Below are 25,945 nucleotides of genomic sequence, written 5' to 3'. Positions count from 1 at the left end.
TAGCAATAGTACCCCTCATCATTCTAAGGGGTCAATAAATTAATTGATGTAAAGCAAAGCACATAGAAAGGTGCCTGGTGCACAGCACACGTTTTATTGACATACAGGTGGTGTGCTTGTTGCTACTCACCAGTCACAGGAGTCACAGGAAAGCAGAAGGCTGGAGCAGTAGTGGACATCAACTGCAAACATCAAACACTGCAATACCACGAAGAGGGTGTTGTCACTTTAATTCGATTTGCCATGAAAAGCAACTAACTTCAGCTAACTACCACATCCTCCACACAACCCCCACCTGCCTGCTTCCAGTGAAAAACAGCTCAGAAGCTCAGAGGCTGTCTTCGCTGTGGTCCTCTCCACTCCCAATAAGGGGAGAAATGTCACTAACCGGCCTCGGCCTCCTCCAAACAGCATGAGACAGGATGAATAAAAATATCTCTGTGAAGGCTGTTGTGCTATTATCCTAGGGCGGAGTTTGCGGTAGGAAGGAGGCACAGGCAGGGTGAAGTCTAGGGATCTCTTAGAGATCAGAATCTGCCTGAGGGCAGACACAGAGCCCGCCACTGACCCAGAAAGGGAGCTAGGTCTAAGTGGACAAGGGCTGAACTACAATGTTCTCAAGCATGTGTGTGAAAGTAAGGACGGCTAGACAACTACTACTACTCCTTCCTCTTCCAACTCTCTGCACTCCTGAGGGCAGGGGACTGTGATGATTCTCCCAAGGTGTCATCGCCTTCCCAGAGCTGCTTGAGGCAGTGAGTTCTGCCTGATCCTCTCCGCCAGCTCAGGGCTTTGTCTCTCCGCTGTGAGCACAAGGACCTGCAGGATGTCAGACAGAGATACAATTCCCTTGACCACGTCATTCTCATCTACCACCACAAGTCGGTGATCCTCTGCTTCCACCAGCCTGTTGATGATGGTCTCCAGAGTCTTGTGACGGGAGCACTTGAGGACTCCCTCAAAATAACGCGACCGATGTTGCAGGACTTTGGTCACAGACACATCTAGGTTGTTGTAGGTCTTCTCGGTTGCCAGATTGATAACATCAAACTTGGAGTAGATGTCCACCACACACCCCTTATCATCCACCACTGGCAGGGCGGACACTCGGTGCTGCACAAAGATGCCCAGAGCCACATAGACAGGGGTGGTCGTGCGGACCATGGCAGTGTTGGCATAGGTGCCGATCTGCGGCTCTTGAGGATGCGTTTGTGGGTGAGGATGTACAGTGTGTTGCCTGATTCCGGGTCAATAACTGGCAGCCTATGGATCTTGTTTCAAATTAATGAAGAGACAGCATCAAACAAGCTGGCATTAGGAGAAATGCAGACGAGTGTTTTAAAGGAGTCCTGTAGGGACACCTCTCTCCACGTTTCTATCTTGTGTTCTTCTAGCTCATAGATCTGCACCAAAGCCGATTTATAGTAGTGGTACAGAATGTTGATGAAATCGGTGATAGTCAGCATGCCTACAAAACTTTGCTTCCTACTGTCCCACAAAGGGGCAGCTCGGACACCATTAGTTACTAAGGCAAAGAAATCTTCCTTCACCTGCAGGGAAGTATCAAATACAACCAATTTGAAGCTTGTAGGGATCAGGTCATAGCAGCGATGAGACTTCATGAAGGAAGTGTACACACTGTTGTTGGACTCTGGGGTCTCTGGAGGATGCTCACTCCAAAGCTAGGGAGCCGTCTGAAGAAATGACCATCTCCATCGTGAGAGGTGCTGGCCAGACTTTCCGCTTGAGGAAGCGGGCTCCGCCTCTTTGTTTCATTTCCCTTCATAGAAGCATTCATACAAATATATAATTTACAATTGCTGCAAGTTACAGTTCTCATTGACAAGTTAATACTTAAATTTCCAATAGCCATCGTATAAGGCAGTTGTACAAAAGAGGTTACATAACAGGTTTCATTAAATGTTAAGATATAACTGGAAGGTGAGCAACTTGTGCCTCCAAATTCTCCAATATAAGAAACCACAGGCTGTGTAGCTAAAGGCAATTTCCACAAGTCCTGCTGTCCAGGTCCAAGAGATGGAAACAAAAGATGAGGTCGAGGAGGGCCTAACTCACCCTTATGCCATGCCATCAATTCCTAGTCTGAGCCAAATAAGATTCTCTGATTCCAAATAGCATGATGTAAATAATCACCAAAAACTGCATTTATATCCTCAGAACAATTTGTCAGGAATTTTCCAAGAGGACTCCAATCAACCATAGTGACAAAATTATTAATAATAATTTTCCCATGTGGCCCTTGATAACATAACCAATGCCACTTTTGTACAATTTTACAATAAGTGAAGATTTCACAGAATTAATAATCCCCCTTGCCAAGCTGTGTAGTACTAATCTCATATTCTGCAAAATCGTTCCTGCGAAGGAGAAAAATCTATGATCTGTCCTATTATCAGATAACCAAGACATCCACACTTGCATTTTAGCTTTTAGACAACCTTTTGTAGATCCCATTCACAGTCGATAAGAGTCATAACCCAAAGTAAAGTTCATGGCACATCCTTCATCCCTGGGAAAGTGACTTAAAAGAATCCACTCTAAAGCTGTTTCTTCTTGTGTGAACACTTCCATGGGAGAAACAGATAAAAGGAAAATAAGCAAATCAACTGTCATCTGAGGGTCTATACGGAAAATAAATTCTTGACTAATTCTTTGTTCAGTAATCCTACCTCTTGACCAGGGTCCAGGGTTAAATTTTGAGTCCTGCTTATAGCAGAATCTCCTTGCAAAATGCCAAAAGTTTCTGGCAGCCTGCTTGTAGAAAAGCCTAGATATGAACCTCCACAATTAATATCTCTTTTATTACAATTATTCAGACGCTACAATACTTGCTAAGTTAGTTTCATCTGTATGCACACTCCTTTGTTGTGGCTCTTAGCCAGAGCAACTGTCGCAACTTTTCACTTATACCAAGTTACTAAATCCATTGTTCCCTAACCCAGGAGCTGAAAAATTCTTTTAAGATTCTTCACTCTACTGTCCCTCCTTCCATGGACCAATTATTATACTCCTTATCCCTTTAAGAAAAATTTTATCTTGGCATTGTTGCACTGCTTTTTCCAAATCAAGAAAGAAAGACAATATGACCCATAACCCTGCAACATACCCAAAAAGTTCCCGGATTGCTTACACAGAGCTCCTTCCTGGAGGCTTGCAGACTGCACTATTTCCTCTACTTCTGAGCAATTGTCCACCCACGCACCCATAAACTTATGGGATCTTCCTCCCCCCCTGTGTTGGGCGCCAAAATGTAAGCAACATAGAGACTGGCTCTGTCTTACATTACCAACGGGTCCCAGAGCGGTACGATCTACAATCCGAAAACTTAAAAATTAGAAAAGGGATAGATGCACTTGGAGCTTGGGGGTCCCTGAATGAAGTAGGACACACCAGGGCCCAGAGCTTTATTACAAGGAGTCTTCTATATAGCCTTTGGTTCGCTAGACACTATGCTCGTGCCAAAATCACATAAAGGGCAGTTTGCAATTCTTGAGGCGTATTAGGAAGCATTGGCTCATTAGTCCAGGTTATTAAAAGACAGAGGGGAGGATGAGGCTTGGGAAAATGAAGTAATAATATCTTTGCAGGTGCCGCTTTCTGTAGCCCCTGCCAGGGCAGTGTCTATTTATCTCAGATGGAAAGACAGGCCAAAGCTGCTCAATTAACACCCAGGTTGAGCCGTCAGGATGCTCCCACAGCCTTGAGTCATGAGAGGTGATGATCTTGTTTTGTCTTCCTAAGGGACAGTTTTTTTCCCCACAAACTAGTTTTTAAAAAATTCTAGTTAATGCTATAACACATATAGTTTTGAAACAGGAGAACAACCAAAAAATATATGTGCATTATGTGACTAGTTATGGATACACATAGGTACAGAAAGACATGTTGTAAATGCACAGGTATATGTAGGTATACTTGTGGGCATATGTACATATGTGTTTGAGTAAGTTGCTTATATATCAACTTATGTAAAAAAAAATCACATGGTGGATGAAGTTCAGAGACTTCCTCAGCATCCAAACTACCCATGGGATTCATTTACTGGTTTAGAAAGCTTGGGATCATAGTTTTGGGGGACAGCTTAGTCCATTGGAATAGCATAGTTCACAAATATCCTTGTTTGGTTGTAGACTATGGGGTCTTAAAAGCTTGTGAGGGGCCACCAAAAGCAACTATTGCTCTCTACTCATGTGGCACAAAGGAGATTAAAGGGAATCAAAGACTTAAAGAGGAAATTAGGCCACAGCACTAGTAATCCCCATTAACCACCCTACCCCCTCCTAACCTGAGACCAGAAGAACTAGATGGTGCCCAGCTACCACTATTGAATCTTCTGTCCAGTAATAAAATATAAGATCACTAATGGAATAATGCAAAAGTCAACTATTTTTAAAAGGCCAGACCTTCTGCATAGGTAGAGACTAAGGCAGCACCAAAATTATTGCCCTAAAGATACCCTTTGAACTTAGAATTAAAGCTATTTCTGCAGGCCACTCTTCGGTCAAAAAACATTGTCGTTAGGTGCCATCGTGTCAGTTCTCAACCACAGCGACCCTGTGCACAACAAGATGAAGCAGTGCACAGCCTTCCACCGTCTTTTTCATTGTTCCTAGGCCTGAGCTCATTGTTACAACCACAGTTCAATCCACGTCACCGAAAGCCTTCCTCTTCTCTGCTGCCCCTCCACTTTACCAAGTATGACGTCTTTCTCCAGGGACTGGTCTCTCCTCATAATAGGTCCAAATGATGTAAGGTGAAATCTTGCCCCCCTTGCCTCTAACGAGCACTTTGTCAGTACTTCTTCCCATGTAAATCGGTCTGTCCTTTTAGCAGTCCGTGGTAGTGTCAATATGCTTCTCCAGCACCACCATTCAAATGGATCGATCCTCCTTTGGTCTTCTTTATATGATGGCCAACTTCCACATGCTTATGAGGCCATGGAAAATACCATGTCTTGGGTCAGGCATGCAAAATGCCAGGTCTTGGGTCACCTTAGTCCTCAAAGTGACATCTTTGCTTTTCAATACTCTAAAAAGGGGTCTTATGCAGCACATTTACCTAATGCAATATGTCTTTTGATCTCTTGACTGCTGCTTCCATGGGCATTGCTTGTGGATCCAAGCAAGATGCAAACTTTGACAATTTCTATCGAGGCTTATCTGTCAGTTTGTCATACAGTGCTGGCTTGTGCATTGCTGTGATCTGGAAGCTATGTCACTGATCACTCAAATTCCAGCAGGGTCATCCAATTTGACCACGTTTCAGCAGAGCTTCCAGGCTAAGAAGGACTCAGCTCCCCTTTTTGGAGGAGTGCATAGCTTTGAAGCACTATCAGAGGCTGAAGGCCAAAGAATGGCAGCAGAATATTGTAGGAAAGAGTGCCAGAGGATGGATCCCTCTGATCCCAGGGTACTGGAAAGGTGACAGCGAAGCTGATTGCTTGGAGCGGACTTGACCATGACAACTTGAGTGGGGTAAAGCCTGTGGGAATGGAGCCTTCAGGATCTACATTTGCTGATGGGGCACAACTCAGAGAAACAGCAGGGGGCAAAATTCTAGTGATCACCACTTGGAATATGAGAATCATGATTCTTGGGGAAAATTTAAGAGAATATTTAAAGATTTTTTTAAAAGAATATTTAAAGAACTGAAATGGTCTGGTACTGACCATTTTGAATCAGAACATCATATGGTTTACTACAAGGGGAATAACACAACCAAGAGGGATGGCATAACATTCATTAATAGATAAATTTATAACATAAACATTATCAGTCATGAGCAATTTGTTTCACTTTAAAAAATTGAATGAGATCAAATGCTCAATATTTTCCCAAAGCATTGATCTGCCAGGAGCTAGATCAATGGAAATAGAACAAACAAAATGTAAATATGAAAATGCTAACAGAGTGTAAAAATTGCAACCAATAAAAATTGTAAAAAGAGGAGCCTAAATTTGCTGGGTAAATTTTCATCTTAAACAATTGTGTGTGTGTGTGTGTGTGTGTGTGTGTGTGTGTGTGTGAGCCATGGTGGCTAAGGGTTATGAATTGGGTTCTGATCTTCAAGGTTTCCAGTTTGAAACCACGAACTACTCTACAAAAGAAAGATGGTGCCTTCAACTCCTATAAAGGGTTACAATCTCAGAAAGTCACAAGGACAGTCCCTATGTATATGTATAGATATATATTCATACATTTTATACACATATACAAGTATATACACAAATATTTATGCATGGTATACATATATGCACATGTACACATAAATATTTTTATATGTGAGTATATTTATATAACTTATATTTTATTTAAATTTATATATAATATGAAAATATAAATATATGTATTTAAACATATACATATAATAAATACAATATATTATATTTATATTATAACATAAATACAATATTTAAATTTATTTTTAAAATAAATATTTATATTTCTAAAATTAAATGTTTATTCATATATGAATAGAAATTTTTATATAAGTTTATCATTTAGATATAAATATTATAAGCTAGTGTAGAAATATATAATATATATTCTCATGTACATGAATATGCATATATGAGAAGACCTGCGCTCCATATACTTACTTCATGATGGCAATTTGGAAATGAATCTTACTTAATACAGATATTCTAAGCATTTTAACTATGATGTTGGTGGAAAATAATGAAAGTACCATGGACTGCTAAAAGGAAAGGCAAATCTGTCTTTGAAGACGTACAGCCATAATGCTCTTTAGAGGTAAGAACAGTGAGATGCCTTCTCATGTACGGTGGACATGTTATCTGGAGAGACCAGTCCCTGGGAGGGACATCGTGCTTTGTGAACTGGAGGAGCAGCAAAAAAGAGAAAGGCCCCTGATGAGACGGACTGACACAAGTGGCTGAAATAATGGGCTCAAATATCAGAACAATTGTAAGGGTCACTTTGGGTCAGAACCAATTGATGGCTCCAAGCAACCACACCCAAATACCCAGGTTTGTGAGCTCTCTAGCAATAAATCTCAATCATTAAATGAGATCTGAACTTCAGCAGGAAGCGGACCATCAGCATTTCTATACACCAGATGAAAAGATGCAGCAGGAACAACAGAAAGTGGGAAATGAATAGAAAGGGGAACAATAAAAAACAAAAAGTATAAAACATAGGCCAAAAAGTCATACCCAGGAAATCTGAGTGCCTCTCAGGGAAATCCACGCATTTGAAAATTAGTGAAGCACCAAATGAACCTTTTTTCTCTACTTAAATAATATTCTCTCCATTTTTCAAAAATGCTTTAGAATAAATGAATTATATTTACATGATTAATTTTCTAGATATTGAAGTAGTTATCGCTCGGATTAGTTCTTTCCAAACCAAATTTTTAGGTAAAATTCCCCAAGTTTCAGAAATCATAATTATTATTAGGTGTAGTTGAACTTCTAATTTTTCTCTTCCAGGATCTAGTGTGATAGATATGTACCCGTTGACTCGAATGATACAAGATACAAAGCAGATTCCTCATACCCATGAACGAGAAATCAATGTGATGCTTTACAACAAAACTGTTCACCAAGTACTCACAATCTGCTCAGAATCTGTAATTAAGGTAAGTACTTCGTGGCTATTGAGAAAGAAAAGTCAAAGAAAATAGAATGTTTCATTCTTACATGAATTAAGTCAATACAATAGCACATCGGATGTGATTCCCCCATTAGAATGTTACTTATAACCCATATTTTAAAATGATGTGCCAATTCTGACTCATGGCAAGCCCATGTACATCAGAGTCCAACAGTGCTCCATATGATTTTCAATGGCTGCTTTTTTAGCTCAATCTCCAGGCCTCTCTTTCCAGGTGCCTTTCCGTGGATGTGAACTGCCAACCTTTCAATTAACAACCAAGTGCTGGAACAGTTTATACCCCCCAGGGTCTCCATAACTCTGGTTAGGTACTGAATGAGTGCCAAGTACTTTCAATCCATTAATTCATTCAATTTTCACAACATCTCTCGGTAGACAGTGTAAAGTGTCTCATTTTATAAATGAGGAAATTAAAGCTCAGGGAGACCAAGCCACCTGGGCTGTGATATAATCCAAGTTCATCTAATGTCTTTACCTTCCAACTGCATTTTTCTAACCTTGTCATCACCGTCTTTCCTGGATGCTTTGCTAACCTGCATCTATAATCATGACTGCTGACATCGTCTGGTAAAGACAGCTTGAGGTGTTTGCTTCGAGTACTTATTCTTTCAGTGCATTCGTGTTCTTGAAAGAAGACATGCAGAGTGGTACAGCTCACTCCTCTTGAGCCCTTTCAAATCCTCTCAGTCTGTCACCTCCTGTGCTTATCTGCTCTCGATTTTCTCAGGCCAAATCTCCTGAATTAGGTTAATTAACACCTCTTTTTGGTAGTGTCTACAAAGAGAAGTTTTTAAAAACTGTACTATTCCAGACAATATTGTCCTCTTAAGGGAAAAATGTCTTCCCTGTGGGGGAAAAATTTTAAGAATATACTAGAAAAATATATTTTTTAATATATAAATTTCCATTTCTGGTGTGTGGAAAGGGGTTGTACTTCAGTCAGGAGATGAATGACCCTGGGGCCCATTCATGGAGTAACTCACATTCCTCTGCCTCCTTTAAAGATACTATTTAGGTGTTGGGGGCACAATGGTGCAGAGAATGGGATTTAGAACCAGCCTGACTTTGTTCAGACCCAAGCTCTACTACATCCCAGCCATGTGGCCCTTTATGATGTGGTCCATCCGCTTTATTCCATTCAACTCTGCAGCTTTCACCCCAGCTACACTAGTTTTCTTTCATTTCCCTGAGTGAACAAGACACCATCTGACCTCTTCGCCTTTGCATATGCTTCCCCACCTCTCCCGAATACCTCCAGGGCAACTCTTCTCGTTCTCTGTTGCCACTGCAGCGGATCTACAAAGAAAAAGATTCAGATGGAAAGATTACAAATATAAAGCCTCTCCTTTTTTTTCCCCAAGGAAGGACAGTGATGAATCTTAACGTATTTCTGGATTTTCTAATTACACAGATGATCTCCTTGAAAATCATGTTCTCGGTCTATAAACGGTGGGGTGCATGTCCCTAATTAGAACACTCCTTGAGTAGGTCACAAACTCAAAGAAACCTGTCGCTGTTGAGCAGTTTCCCATGCGCGGTGATCCCATAAGGCAGTGGTTCTCAACCTGTGGGGCGCGACCCCTTTGTGAGTAGACCAACCCTTTCACAGGGGTCACCGGATTCATAACAGTGGCAACATTACAGTATGAAGTAGCAACGAAAATAATTTTATGGTGGGGGGGTGGTCACCACATGAGGAACTGTATTGGCATTAGGAAGGTTGAGAGCCACTGCCCTTGAGCAAGGTAGACCTGCCCCCATCAGTTTTTCCAAGGTTGTAATCTTTACTGAAGCAGAATGCACATCATTTTCAGAAAAGCAGCTAATAGGCTTAGGCTAGCAACTATGCTTACCCACTGCACCACCAGGCTCATTTGAGGTCAGGGAGATCTATTTTCCCTGGGAGATTCTCTCAAATTACACACTGTTAGCTACAGATTTCTGTCATTTTGCTAACCGTGCTTCATTACGTTAGCAACCGAATACTTTTTTTCATAGCCAGAGGCTGGCAGGGTTAGAGTCACTGCTGATCTCAACCATGTACATATCCAGGAGAGCAAAACTATTAGACATGATGTCTCTTTTAACTTTATTTCATCAAACCAACATTCAGGGGCAGAGGATGGGGAAAGATGTATGAGATGTGCTTAGTACCAATGGTAAGGCAGTTTGGAATGTGGTCGTTTTGCTATGAATTGAAAGATAAGTTTATTGCTTGGTTTTCTGTTGCTTGTGCTCTTTCTTACAGGTGTGGGAACTAGAGACCGGTTTGCAAATATACCATATTTTAGACCCTCATGGCTTCAGCGTTGAACTGACCACAGCAGCTATCAATGAAAGTGGACTTGTCTTTGCTACTGGAGCATACAATGGTCAGAATAACCCCCACAGTAGTATTTACGTACACAAGGGCCCAGAGAATTGGTGCTAGGAATTATTTAGTTCTTTGCATCAGAAAAAGCGTGAATCTGTCTGGAATATACCAGTGATAGTGGTGTGCCTAAGTTCAATGATAGTCACTCTTGTCAAATGAGCATGCATGTCCCTTGATTGATTTTAAAAAAATAAGTCAATGTCTTACACTAAATTTGTATAACTAATTGATGGGGTTCTGAAGTCTTTCACACGTACAAGTTCTATCTCGTGCAATCTTTGATAGAATTTATCTGTATTGCACTACCATTAGCTAAGGGTATTTAATAAGGGTATCTAATGTAATAGACATTCGATTCAGTGCTATTTTGACAGTGTATTTTAACTGGCAGTAAACAGTTCGAGGCTATACCAACTATGTAGCAAACTGTGTTGTATATCACACATGAAACTTGTTTCTATGGCTAAGCTCCTTGAGGGATGAAATAAGTGCTTGCTTGTTCACAGGACAATTGGTGGAGCAATTGAACTTTCTAATGTGAAAGTCTGGTTTTCACAAGTGTGAGCGGATAACACAACATAAAATAACATTATAAATGTTAAGTTGATGAGTGGAAATGCTTTTCATGTAGAACGATTCTTAAGGAAACAGTCTTTATAAAAATATTATATACATATAAAATTGGTTATAGAATTTCTGAGTAATATACACAATCATTACCAAATAGAATCATTAAGCCATTTATACATGACTGTAGCAGTATTTTCATGTAAGCAAGAGATATGTTACCTTGCTAGTTCTTGAGTCTAAAACTATTATAAATGTTGAGTCTTTGTTTTCCTCTGACATATGTTAAGGGAATAAAATCCTAGGTGTAGAACACCCCAGAAAAGAGCAATTTTACCCACAAGCAACTGATCCTTTCTTATTCTCACCCTGCCCCATAAATCTGACTACCAAAATTCCTAACCAATCAAAAACGCATTTCTACTGAGTCACTTATGACTCATAGTTACACTACAGGACAGAGTAGAACTATTCTTCAGGGCTTCCAAAAGTGTATCTTTATAGGGGCTAAAAGTCCCATGTTTCTCCCACAAAATGGGGTTTGACCGATTGTGCCAGCAAGACTGGTCCATAAGACTGTGGTCCAGATAACCAAGGAATGATTGAGTTGCTGATCACTTATTTTCATTGCTTGCATGACTGCCTTCATACAAGACCATAAATTTCTTGAGAGCAAGAACTATACTGTGCAGGTCAAGTCATTTCTAAACCTGAGGCATGACTATGAAAGTCCTGTGTTAAAATGGCGATTCTCTACACTGAGTAATAACCTAGAAACACATTCAACAATTACATTGATTACCATCCCTAGGCCTCCTTCATCATTGCTAGCAAGTTGATTCCTAGAAGACAGAGTAGAACTGTCTTTGGGGGTTTTCCAAGAAATTAACTCTTTGTAGGAGCAGCCCCATCTCTTGGGAGAAGTGGTTGATGGTTTCCAACTGCTGACCTTGCAGTTAGCAGCCTAACTGTTAACCCACTGTGTCACCAGGGCTCCAGTGATGCCCTCATCACATTCCCCTAAATTTATTGACGTAAAGTGTTCTGTAGAAGTAGAACGCCTCATCTTTCTCGCATGAAGTGACTGGTGGTTTTGAACTGCTGACCTTATGATTAGCATCCCAAAGCCTAACCCACAGTCCCGTAAATCAATTGAACTAAGTCTCTGGGTTTTCCAAATCATTAAAGTAGTTAACTAATAATAAGAGAGATGAAGGTTTCAGTCTACTGAGAGGTACCGCAAAATAAATACCTGGAAATTTGCTTCTTAAATATCATCAATTAAATAATGCATATATCTCAGTTCCACTCTGGCACACATAGGATCACCAGGAGTGAAAATGGACTAATCAATAATGGTTAGTTTATTTTTTAATTAATAACTTATATTTTCAAAAGAAAGAAGTAACTCAACACTTAAAAAAAAGTCCCTCCTATGTAACCAATGAAATAATTTCATGCTCAATCGTCCCTTACCTGCTAGAATTCCTTCAAGCTTTTTATTGCCTGATAAGAATGACAAAGTTTTTTAAAATGTCCATAACCTGGAAAATGTGACAAATTATTATTATATCTGATATTTCCATATTGGAAGTCTTGAGTAAACTATAAATTATCAGGAAAATAAAAGCAGTGTAGATCTACTTCTGAGGTAAAACTCAATAGGAGAATCTGAGGATTTCAAAGAAAATAGTCACAAATTTGAAAATATTGCCTGATTCTGTTTGTTATCTGCCCGTGACAAGAAAAGGCATATAGAAATATATTTTGTGCCTAGTAAGGCTAGGAAAGCTCACCTTCTATCTATGTAGAAACTGAATATAAGATAAGTGTTAGCAGAAAGCTTTCAAATGGATTGATTCCAAGTTTTGTACAAACCATTTTTATCCACATAGTTTTTCTCTCTGTGCTCAGGAACAGTTAAAATCTGGGACTTTGGTAGCGGGCAAGAGCTGAAAGTTCTCCCTGAAGGAAAAGATTGGAAGGAAGAAGAACACTGGCTTCAAGACCTGATTTTCCTCAAATCTCAGGAAAAACACCAGTATTTGATCCTTGCCTTGGAGCGCAATGGGAAGATCAAGATTATCCAGGTTTACAATATATAAGTTTGCAATATATATAAGTGAGCCCACTTACTTGCCAGCTGTAAAAAGTATATACCCATCAATTTTCCTGTGATGCTCCTAATTAACCTTGTCAGCTTCCAGCAAAAACTAAAAATGAATATTGGCCCAACCATGTTACTAGGTTACTGAAACCTCTAACCTAGACATCTGAATAGCTTGATTAACAAACAGCTGCCACTGCTGACACTGTTTATGCCCTCATTTTGAGAATAATTCAAGGGCAAAACTGGTCCCTACTAGGCCTTTGGAATGGGAGCAATGATTCCTTTCTCTTTTATTATAGTTGATGTAATTTTTTTCTTTTCCTGTCACTTAGAAGCCACTATGCCTTCAGGAATGTCACTTTTTTAGTTTGCACTACTTTGAAGTTAAACATGCAATCTACTTGGGACTGGTTAGTGAGTATTGAGGTTGGCTAATTATTTTTCCTGTGATTTTACTACCTCCCAGAAATGTTAATGCATTATTCATATTTATAATAATAGACCATGGATCCTGCCCACAGACTAGATCCGCTCATTGCCTAGAGCTCAGACTCGTTTCTTTTAATATTTCCTTTCTAAAAGCTAAGGAAACTTCTTGAATAGGGTAGGAAGCTGTGATTTATTACAAGAAAGCTCCCCTTTTATTTAGATCACAGCATGGAGAATGATTACATACTACTGAAAACCATAACCTAGCCAAACTGACACATAACATTAACCATCATATAAGCCAACATTTCAGGGCTTTAAAAGTTCAAACATAACAATGTACAGGCTATAGTAAGAGGGTAGACCATCAGAACAGTGCTCATGGTCCAAATAATTAATTAGAAGGTGACACTAGTTACACATTTTATAAACTTGATCACAGACCATAAACACCTGTCATCTCAAAATACAAAAACAAACAGGTAGGTGGTATGTGCATTCATACCAGAGGTTCTTTTGGAAAGAATATACCTCCCAGAAGAGCTGTCACTGATTCTACATAGACTATTCTAGATTATGGAAAAGGAGAGGAAACTCTCAAAATCATTTTATGAAGCAAGAATAATCTATAATTTATGAAGCAAAAAAAATCAGGCAAAGACACCACAAGGATTAGAGATCAATATCCCTCATGAACACAGACACAAAAATTCTCAACAGAATCCAACAACTGATTAAAAACAATAATACTCCATGATCATATGAAATTCATAACAGGTAGACAGGGTTAGTTCAATTTAGAAAAGCAGTCCCTGCAATCCATCCCATAAATAAAACAAAATATAAGGACCATATGGTCAAATTAATAGATGCAGAAAAGCCATTCAGCAGTATCCAACACCCATTCCTAATTAAAACACCCAATAGGAATAGAAAGGAAATTCCTTGACACAATAGAGGCCACATACAAAAAACATCAATAGTCAGCACTTCACACAATGGGGTTAAACTGAAAACATTTCTCCTGTGGACAGGAACCAGATAAGGATGCCCCAAATTATCGCTCTTAGTCAACATCATGCCGGACGTCTTAACCAGAGTCATGAGACAACAGAAAGAAATCAAGGGAATACAATTGGGCAAAGAAGAAGTGAAACTATTTTCAGATGATATGATTTTATCCACACTCCAAAACTTGGCCAAAAAAGATTGTTGGGAATGGTTAAAAGATTCAGTGATGTGGAAGGACCCAAGATCCATAAGCAGAAATCAAATTCCTGTATACCAGCAAAGAGAATATTAAAGAAAACAATACCACTTACAGTAGCCACACCAAAGATGAAATACTTAAGGATAAACTTAATTAAAGAGATAAAAGACCTATAGAAAGAAAACTATAGATTACTATTACAAGAAACCAAGAGATCAACACAAATGGAAGACTAGCCAATGTTCTTGGATAGGACGTCTTAATACAGTGAAAATGTCAGTAATATGAAAGACAATATACAAGTTCATGCAATTCTGATGCAAATTCCAACTTCATTCTTTAAAGAAATGGAAAACTAATCACCAGGAAGTTCATATAGAGAGGGAAAATATCCCGGCTAGATAAAAAACAAAGTAGGAGGCCTGACACTAGTTAACCTCAAAACCTATTGCACTGTAGTCAAACAGTTTGGTACTGGAATAAGGATGGATACACAGACCAATTGAAGAGAATAAAAAGCCCAGAGATAAGTCCTTCCATCTATACATAACTTATTGTTCACAAAGGGCCAAAAAATATTCAGTGGGAGAAAGATAATCTCTTAAACAAATGGTGCTGGAAAAAATGGGTTTCTATCTGCCAAAGAATGAAAAATCCATGATTGCTAAATCTATAGAGACAGTAATTAGCATAATAGGTTTTGGGGTTATGACAAGGCAGGTTGGGGGAGACGGAGACTATTAACATGAATACAGTTGTTCTAAAGTATGTTCTAAATGAAGAAAATGTTCTAAAATCGACTGTGGTGATGATTGCACAACTCCTTTGAGTAGATTTAAACCACCGAATTGTATGGTTACCTTAACTATATGTCGATAAAATTTTATTGAAATGAATAAATTAAGGGATATCTAGAATATTCTTAAGATAATGGAATTTTTCTCTTAAATTTGTGTAGTCCCCTCATCCAACTTCCCCAAGATCTTATTCAACTGTTTCAAGTGGCAGCACATAGTCAAAAATCAATAGTATTATAGGAAGAAATACAAGCTGCTCTGAAGGCATTCGCCAAAAACAATGCTCCAGGAATTGATCGAATGCCTATTGAAATGTTTCAACAAATGTATGAAGCACTGGAATCTCTTACTTGTCTAGGCCAGGGAATCTGAAACACTGCTGCTTGACCAACTGACTGAAAGAGATACATATTTGTACCCATTCCAAAGAAAAATGACCTAGTAGAATGCAGAAATTATAGAACAATATTATTAATATCATTTGCAAGTAAAATTTTGCTGATGATAACCCAAAAACGGTTGCACCAGTACATGGACAGAGAGCTGCCAGAAATTCAGGCTAGATTCAGAAGAGGACATGTAACAAGGACATGTCACTGCTGATGTCAAATGGATTTTGGCAGAAAGCAAAGGATACCACAGAGATTTTTACTATGCCAAGACATTAGGCTGTGTGGATTATTATAACAAACTATGAATAACCTTGAGAAAAATGAGAATTCTAAAACACCTTTTTGTGCTCATATAGAACCTGTACAAGAATCATGAGGCAATTGTACAAACAGAACAAGGGGATGCTGCTTGGTTTAAAATCAAGAAAGGTGTGAGTCGGGGTTATATCCTTTCACCACACTCATTCAATCTATAAACTGAGCAAATAATCAGAGAAGCTGAATTATATGAGAGTGAATGGGGCAACAGGATGATAGGAAGGTTTATTAACAACTTGTGATATATGGGTGACAAAACCTTGCTTGCTGAAAGTGAGGAGGACTTGAAACAACTTGATTGGATCAAGGATTGCAGCCTTGGGATCAATTTACAACTCCGTGAAAAGAAAACAAAAATCCTCACAATTGGGCCCATAGGGAACATCCTGATAAACGGAGAAAAAAATTAAGTTGTCAAGGATTTTGTCTTGCTTATAGCCACAATAATGCTCACGGAAGCACCAATCAAGAGATCCAGCGACACAGTGCATTGGTGAAATCTGCTGCATAAGACCTCTATAAAGTGTGAAAAAGCAAGTAGGTTACTTTGAGGACTAAAGTATGCCTGACCCAAACCAGGGTATATTTATTTGCTTCATATTGCATATGAAAGTGTAACATTGAATATGGAGAATAAAGAAGAATCTATGCATTTTGAATTATGGCTCTGCGAAAGAATATTGAAAGTACCATAGTCTAGAAAAGAACAAACTTGCTGTCTTGGAAGATGCATGCCAGAATGCTCCTTAGAAGCAAGGATATAGAGACTTTGTCTTACATACTTTGGACATGTTATCAGGAGAGGCCAGCCCTGGAAAAAGACACCATGCTTGGTAAACTAGAGGGACAACAGAAAAGAGGAAACCCTTCATGAGATGGATTGACACAGTGGCTACAACAATGGGTTCAAATATAACAATTGTGAGGATGCAGGGCTACACAATATTTCCTTCTCTTTTACATAGGTTCTCTGAGTCAGAACTGATGCTATGGCTCCTAACAACACCAACATTTCTCCAAATAAAATAGCATGCACACATAAATGGTTTAGGATTTTACCACACTGTGGGAAACATAATCCAACCCATAAAAATATTTAAATATTTCATGAAAAAATACTACGGATACTATGGATACTATGTGGACACCTGCCAAACCCCCCCAGAAGAATTTATTTCAGAGGCCAACATGGAAGCCGCAGCTCAGGGAGAGGGGCGTGTCTGATTAGAACACACAGAAGCAAATGAAGGGGGAGGAAGAGAGAGTGGAACACATCCTGGTCCACTAAGCCTTGAGGACTATATTCCCACTCAGATTAACCAATCCACAGAGAAGACCGTATGGCTGGCCCCACTATGAGACACGACATCCCTCACTGACACATAGCCCTACAGGGGACAACACTGGATACACAGTATGGGAATTGTGCCCAATCTGATCCCACCACATCGAGGCAAAACACTAAGGGCATGCAACAGAACAGAAAGGGGAACAGAGCAATGAAGTCCCCCGGGAATACGAAAAATAGACTTTGGGGTCAGGGCTTGGCACCCCATCAGACTCTACCAGAAAACACTCCTAAAGGCCAACAGTCTTTGAACTAACTACAGGCGTTTTGTTGTTGTTGTTGTGGTTGTCATCATTGGGTTTTTGTTGTTGTTTTCTTTCTTTGCGCATGTTATTATCTCCACAGGTCTGTCTAAATAAAATAGGCTGGATGAACAATCTGGAGGAGAAAACAACAGGACTGACGGTTCTGGGGGGACATGGGAGAGGGGGAGGTGGGGGGAACGGAAGTGGTGTTAACAAACACAGGGACAAGGGAACAAAAAGTGATCCAAATCGGTAGTGAGGAGGGTGTAGGAGGACTGGTAGGGCGTGACCAAGGGTAATGTAACTGAGAGGAATTACTGAAACCCAAATGAAGGCTGAACATAATAGTGGGACAAGAGAAAAGTAAAAGGAAATAGAGGAATGAGGTATGAGAAAAGGGGCATATATAGAGGTCTAAATAAAGGCATGTACATATGTAAATATATTTATATATGAGGATGTGGAAATAGATCTATGTGCATATATTTATACGTTTAGTATTAATGTAGCAGATGGACATTGGGTCTCCACTCAAGTGCTCCCTCAATACAAGAATACTTTGTTCTATTAAACTGGCATTCCATGATGCTCACCTTCCCAACACACTCACTGAAGACAAAGCAGGTGCATAAGCAAATGTGGTGAAGAAAGCTGATGGTGCCCAGCTATCAAAAGATAGAGGGGTCTGGAATCTTAAAGGCTTGAAGGCAAACAAACGGCCAGCTAACTCAGAAGCAACAAAGTCCACATGGAAGAAGCATGCCAGCCTGAATGTTCACGAGATGCTGAAAGGGATGTTATCAGGCATCAAAGAACAAAAATTCATATCATTGTGTGCTCACCTCCCCGATATAATCGCTGAAGGCAAATGGGTGCATAACCAAATGTGGAGAAGAAAGCTGATGGTGCCCAGCTAACAAAAGATATAGTATCTGGGGTCTGAAAGGCTTGAAGGTAAACAAGCGTCCATCTAGCTCAGAAGCAAAAAAGCCCACATGGAAGAAGCACACCAGCCTGTGCAATCATGAGGTGTCAAAGGGATCAGGCATCAAAGAACAAAAAGATCAAATCATTGTGAATGAGGAAGAGTTCAGATTGGGGACCCAACACCCATCTGTAGGCAACAAGTCATCCCCTTACAGAAGGGTCACGGGGAGAAGATGAGACAGGATATAGTGTAGCAACGATGAAACATACAACTTTCCTCTAGTTCCTAAATGCTTCCTCCCCACTCACTATCATGATCCCAATTCTACCTTCCAAATATGGCTAGACCAGAGGATGTATGCTGGTAAAGATAGGAACTGGAAATACAGGGAATCCAGGACAGATGATCCCTTCAGGACCAGTGCTGAGAGTGATGATACTGGGAGGATGGAGGGGAGGTGGGGTGGAAAGGGGAAACTGATTACACGTATCTACATATAACCTTCTCCCTGGGGGATGGACAACAGAAATGTGGGTGAATGGAGATGTCAGGACAGTGTAAGATATGACAAAATAATAATTTAAAAATTATCAAGGGTTCATGGGGGAGGAGTGAGGATGGAGGGGGAAAAATTAGGATCTGATGCCAGGGCTTAGGTGGAGAGTAAATGTTTTGAGAATGATGAGGGCAATGAATGTACAGATGTGCTTGACATAATTGATGTATATATGGATTGTGATAAGAGTTATATGAGCTCCCAATAAAATTATTTTTAAAAAATCAACCTGGATAATAAATGGAGAGTTATGCTGTATTCACATATGGGATGATTTTATATCAGCTGATATCCTTACCGTGTTCAAATTAAAACTGTATTTTAAAAAACGAAATAAAAATACAGGCACAGACTGTAAAAACACAATTGAATTTAGGGTAACTCATGAACTATTTTGAACCACAACATCTAAAGATATTGTACAAATTAAAAGACATAAAAACAGCCCAATACAACAAATGGAAAAAGGACAGCTGAGGAATAACTAAAAAATACATCAAGTTTTTTTCAGCTCACTAACAAATGGGAAATGGTGATTAACATAACTAATACATTTAAAATTAATATCCCATTTCAAACCAAGCAGATAAGCAATTTTTAAAAAATCAAGTAATAGAAGTGTTATTAAGAACACGAATAAAGAGTAAGTCTTAATTTGGTGGAAATTAAACTGAGTAAAATTAAATTGAAAAGTTAAAGAGCCATTTGCTAATATCTTGATACTTTATGCTGGGTTCTCTGTAGAAGCAAAACTAGTGATGCATATATGTGTATATGAAGATATAAATTTATACCAAGAAAGTGGCTCACCCAGTGATAGAAGCAAGTAAGCCCAGCCCAGGGCAAGTCTATAGCTCACATCTTAAGCTGAAGACAATTTCCAGACTTCTATAGCTGTCCGGGCTGACAATCCTGGAATCAAGAAGATGAACCTGAAAGTAAAAATTTCACGGTCAGTTGAATCCATGGCCAGCATGTCGGGACTGTGGCATCAAATTAGTCCAAAGTTAGCAGGTGACTGATAGCTCCCAGGGCCACCATGCAATATGGCAAACTATTGGCTCAAGTCCGAAGAACTAGAGGGTGGTGAGACAGATGTAGGATCCAGGCCAGGAATCCTTCCCGTGGAGTCTGTTTAAATAAGAGAAAGTTATATTCCAAAAGAACTTTTGCCTTTAAATTGCAGGAGAGTGGTGACCTGAAAAAGGAGACTGCATTTTTCTCTCCACTTACAACTGCTTTGTTGTGCACAACAGATTCCATCATGAAATCGTTTGCATTATGTTGGATCCATCCGCTGCCAAACTACTGAGAATCCTAGCCCAACCAAGTTGACACAAAATCTATCACACTAATTAAAGTTCATGATATGCATGACAAAACTAAGCAATTCACATATGCTCTAGAAACTATGGCATACAGCTACTAAAAACATTGAAAATGTATCTGCAACCAAAACATCTATTAGTAGGAGAATGGATACATAAGTATTTATAAAAAAATAAAGCATTTAAAAATAAATGAACTACAGTTCCATATAGCATCTTGTAGAATTTTTTAAAATATAGTATTAAGTTAAACGAGTTGAAGAATGCAACCAGTTTGACCTGGTTTTAAGACCAGTGGTTTTTAAAAGGTATTTTAAATGTCTAAAAACATTATTGAATTTGTTTGTATGCATGTGGGGGTGGGGGCTTGCTGTCATCAAGTCGAATCTGACACATAGTGGCCATACAGGACAGGGCAGAATTACCCCTGTGAGTTTCCTCTTGGAAACTCTGTAACTCTATAGGAATAGAAAGCTCCCCTTTCTCTCATGGAGCTGCTGGTGGTTCAAACTGCTGACCTTGCAGCTAGCAGCCCAAAACACACCCACTAAGTCACCAGGATATGTACATGATGGAGTATCCCCCCAAAAAAAACCCCAGAAAAATGCTCCACTGGGCAGAGTTTTTATAGTACGCATTTTCCCCCACTAGGTGAGCATCAAGCAACTATGAATTAGTGCACTCAGTGTTGTCGCCTGGGAAGGTTCTCTCTGGTCACAGTGAATTTGTGTGTGTGTGTGAAAGTAGTTTTGCTAGAATCTCATTTTTGTGTGTGTGTGATGGCTGATTTCAGAGAACAGCATGTGGCTGTGAAATTTTGTTTCATGCTTGGAAAAAAGTACCACAGAACTGTTGTGATATTGAGCACAGCTTACAAGCGTAGCACTATGGGAAAAATCCAGGTATAGGAGTAATTTTCTCATTTAATAAAAGGAGAAATATTGATTGATAACAAACCTCATTCTGGACATCTGTCAACGTCCCAAATGGACCAAAATGCCAACTCATAGTTCATTTAGAGTGTGTTCCAATAGGTCAGACTGTTCATCAAACTTTCTACTTAGAGGTTCTCAAAAGATTGTGAAAGAAGAGGTCTGATTTATGGCAGATGGGGGACTGGTTTTGCCACCATGACAATGCACCTACCTCACGCAGCCATCTCAATGCACCAGTTTTTTGGGAAAAAGACAGCTTGCCTCTTTTGCCCCATGCACTTTATTCACCTGACCTCGCTCTGTTCAACTTTTTTTGTTGCTGTTTCCACAAATGAAGAGGAACATGAAAGGATAACAATTTGATGACGTAGAAAGGGTTAAAAATAAAAAGGTGGAGGTGTTGTCAGCCATTCAGACAGATGAGTTTGAAAAACGTTTCCAAGAATGGAATCACAGATTTTATGAATATATTAAGTGTAATGGAGAGAACTTTGAAGATGCTAAGCTTTTGTAAAAAAAAATTAAATACATAGCTTTGAAAAAATTCTTGTTTTTAGGGGAACCCCATATATGTGTGTGTATGTGTGTGTGTGTGTGTGTGTGTGTATAATACATGGAATATGTAGTGGTTCTCAACCTGTGGGTTGTGACCCATTTGGGGGTTGAATGACCCTTTCACAAGGGTCGCCCAATTCATAACAGTAGCAAAACCACAGTTATGAAGTAGCAATGAAAATAATGTTATGGTTGGACGTGTCACCACAACATAAGGAACTGTATTAAAGTGTCACACATTCAGAAAGTTGAGAACCACTCTTCTATATATGACATATATGATATATAACACAATATATAGAAATATAGAATGTATATAACATATCACATATTATTTATATAAATATATATATATATGTAAACTTTCAGAACTATCACCATATTCCAGTTAGTGATTTTACCACTGAAGAGGGAAAGAAAAATGGGAATTATTTTAGAGAGCAATATTATTGTGTGCAGACTAAGTGTAATGGAGAGTACTTTGAAGATGCTGAGCAGCTCTGTGGTGCAGAGTAGAGTTACCCTGTAAGATTTCCAAGTCTGAAATTATTTGGGGAGAAGATCACCAGATATTTCCTCCTGCAAAGATATTAGTGGATTCAAATCTCTGTCTTTCTGGTTAGCAGCCAGGCAATTTACCATTGTACAACCAGAGTACCTTTAGGGACATGTTAGGGTTGACTAGACAAACAAATTCATAGACACTCATATGTGTGTAAAAGAGAACTTTATATCAAAGAACAATTGTACATTAAGAAAACATCCAAGATCAAGTCCATGAGTTCAATATTGACCCATAAGTCTGATATTCGCCCATGAATTCCTTTTGAGACTCACGCAACACATGTAATGACCCAAGTGCAGGAAGATCACAGGCCAGTGGGTAGAAAGTCTTATGGATCCAGTGGCAGTGGAAACACCTCAATGTTGGCATAGGTCTCCACATGGCTCCTCCATTCCAGGACTCGAGTGTAGCTCCCTGTGTCTTTTCAGCAGGAAGATGAAGCAGAGAGTCTGTTGTATCTGGCTTCCAGTCAGCTATTTATCTTTTTCATGCCTCCAAATGAGGTCCATCCAGCTGTGACTTGACTGACAGGCAACCGTCCACTCCTTTGCAAGTTGACACATTATGTATCTGCCACAAGGGATATGTAGACATGACTTACATTTTTATAATCTTAATGAAATGGACTGCTACAATTGGCCCAAATATTCGAAGTCATGAATTTGGTACAGGAACAAGCAACATTTCATTCTATTATACATGAGGTTATTATTATATCTAAGAGCTGACTTGATGGCAACTAATAACACAAAAATATTTGATGAAGTTGGGTGTTGAGTATTTGAGTATATGCTCTATTGTTTTATACTTTTCTTTAGAAGCAGCTTACAAAAATTTTTGTTTTAATTTTTAATAATTTTATTGGGAGCTCTTACAGATAGCATAACATTCCGTAATTCAATCACGAAAAACATTATGGCACAATTGCTACCACAATGTTTTGAAATATTTTCTTTCCACTAGAACTCCTTGATCTCCTTTATCCCCTCCTTCCCAACTTCCTTCCCCCTGGAACCATTATTATTATCAATAATTAATTTTTATGTACTTACTGAATTTCTATTAAAGGGGAATGAAGAAGATATTTTCCTCATGGTGATATGGGAGCTACCTGATGCCGTGCCTTTCCTACAAGATGGGAACCGTGTTCTGCATATGAGAACATCTAGTAAACCAAAGAGCACAAACATTTCTTTTCCAGATGTTGAATTGATACTTGAGAGAAAATTATCTCGAAATATTAATGTAAGTGATATTTCTTGAAATATTCTTAAATTTTTAATATGAAAAGGCCAAATATACACAAAAGTAGATAACAAAATAAAATATACCTATATACCTATGTATATACTTAGCATTAAAAAGGATCTCTATATAGCCCATCTTTATCTTCATTTTCACAAATCCTCTACTACTACTACCAAGGGATTATTTTGAAACAAATCCAAGTCATTTCATTCCTACATATTTCATTCTGTACCTTTAAAGTATACTGATTCTTAATATTATAACAATATCATTTTCACTACTAAAATAATTTATAAATTCTTAATCTCATTACTCAATGCAGAATTCAAATATCCCAAATTTCTTTATAATCGTTTGTTTCAGTTTGTTTTAACCAAGAGCTCAGAAAGGTTCATTTGTTGTTGTACTTGGTTGACAAATATCATTCGATCTAAAAATACCTCTCTTTTTTCCTTAAAATTTATTTATGAGTAAGTTGGACAATCTGTGTATTTTCTCTCAATTTCCAGATTTTGCATATTACATCCTGTATAATATGAATTTAGAAATTCATCTGTAAAGGAACTTGGAAGTTCAATCTAGTGGTTTGATGAAAGGTTCATTTATTTATTTTTGTCAAGATGCCTCCATATATGGTGTTGTGAATTTCCATCAAGTTCAAGAAATACTTGGATATCATTTTGGATGGTCATCCATCAATGATCACTAGTTATGTCTATTATTTCATTCACCCATGAATTCCTCTTGAGACTCACGTAACACATGCAATGACCATTGAGTAAGACCTCTACTCAACTGTCATTGAGTAAGGCCTCTACTCAAGACCGCTACTCAACCTCCACTCAACTGCCATTGAGTAAGACCTCTACTCAAACCAATGCACAGCATGTTGGGGCTGTTGTGATCCACAAGCTTTACAGAAGTCAATTGCAAAGAAAGCCTTCCTTCCTAGTGTTTCTTAGTCTGAATGATCCACTGAAATCTGCTTTGCATCATAACAGCACACACGTCTCCATGCAGAGGTGTGTTGACCACATGTGTTGACCAAGTGTGTTGACCAAGAATTGAACCAAGGAGTCTCACAAAGAAGGTGAGAATTCTACCACTAAACGACCACTTCCCTCACTATTTCCTTGTTTTTAGGTTCTACTTAAAATGACCTTATTTAAAGCAGAACAAAACACTGCCTGCTCCCAACACATCTTCACAATCTTTCCAGTTCTTCAGCCCATTGTTGTAGCCGTTATGTCAGTCATTGAGGGTCTTCTTCATTTTTTTATTACCGCCCTCATTTATTACCCTCTACTCTCCCAAGTCCAGTCAATACAATTGTTATTCAAATTTATGCACCAACCACTAAAGCTAATGGTGCAGAAACTGAGGAATTTTACCATGGCCTTCAGCCTGTAATTCATCAAACATGCAATCAATATGCATTGATAATTATTGGCAATTGAAATGCAATTGCCTCTTTGGAAACAAAGAGACAGGAAAATTTGGAAAATATGACCTTGACAATAGAAAAGAAACTGGAGATCATGTGATAGAATTTTGCAAAACCAGTGATTTCTCATCACAAACAACTTTTTTCAACAATACAATAGGCAATATTTTGAGAAGCCCACCTATATAGTAGACTTCTATACACATGGACTTCTCCAGATGGAAGACACAGAAATAAAATTGAGTACATCTGTAAGAAGAGACGATATCAGGAGCTAAAATGAGGTCAGGGACCAACTGCGGAACAGGCCCTCAATAGCGCTTTTACAAGTTCAGGTTGAAACTGAAAAAATTAAAACAAGTGCACTAAAGCCAAAATATGACTGCCTAAACTTTAAAAACATCTCAAGAAAAGACTTAACACATTTACTACTAAAAACAGAAGAGCTGCATTAACCGTGGGATAACATAAAAAACGAGAAGAAAATATTCTTAAATGGATTTTGGTAATGATTATACAGTTCTTCTTGATATGATTGAACTACTGAATTATATGATATGTGATTTATATGCCAAGAAAACTTTTTTTTTTTTGGTAGTTAGTTCGATTGTTTGTTGGCCGTTAGGAGTGTTTTCCATTCCAGTCTGTTGGGGCACCATACCCTGGGCCCAAAGTCCACCTTCAGCTTTCCCTGGTGACCTCGCTGCTCCATTCCCTTGCAGTTCTGTTGCACCCCCTTAATGTTTTGCGTCTGTGTGGCAGATCCGATTGGGTGCAATTCCCTCACTGTGTCTCCGGTGTTGCCGCCTGTAGGGCTATGGGTCGGTCTGTGAGGGACATCGTGTCTTATAGTGGTGCCGGCCATGTGGTCTTCTCTGTCAACTGGCTGTAGTAATTGGGAACATCGGCCTCCTGGCCTGGTGGGCAATGATGTGCTTCAC

General features: G+C 39.0%; 1 protein-coding gene and 1 pseudogene across 1 annotated transcript in view; one reads left to right on the top strand and one right to left on the bottom strand.

The window, feature by feature from the left end:
- Positions 1-25,945, top strand: part of WDR64 (WD repeat domain 64) — a 275,642-nt gene that overhangs the window by 149,982 nt on the left and 99,715 nt on the right. Inside the window, exons 12-15 of the mRNA XM_075554137.1 lie at positions 7,472-7,620; positions 9,904-10,027; positions 12,511-12,686; positions 23,381-23,557. Of these exons, the coding sequence (XP_075410252.1) occupies positions 7,472-7,620; positions 9,904-10,027; positions 12,511-12,686; positions 23,381-23,557 (626 nt within the window). The remainder of the gene's footprint in view (positions 1-7,471; positions 7,621-9,903; positions 10,028-12,510; positions 12,687-23,380; positions 23,558-25,945) is intronic.
- On the bottom strand, positions 727-1,716 carry LOC142453116 (5'-AMP-activated protein kinase subunit gamma-1 pseudogene; annotated as a pseudogene).

This window comes from Tenrec ecaudatus, chromosome 7, assembly GCF_050624435.1.
Source record: "Tenrec ecaudatus isolate mTenEca1 chromosome 7, mTenEca1.hap1, whole genome shotgun sequence".
In the NCBI taxonomy this organism is placed as follows: domain Eukaryota; kingdom Metazoa; phylum Chordata; class Mammalia; order Afrosoricida; family Tenrecidae; genus Tenrec; species Tenrec ecaudatus.
The sequence above is the reverse complement of the archived record's forward strand: the minus strand, read 5'-3'. Positions and strand labels throughout refer to the sequence as shown.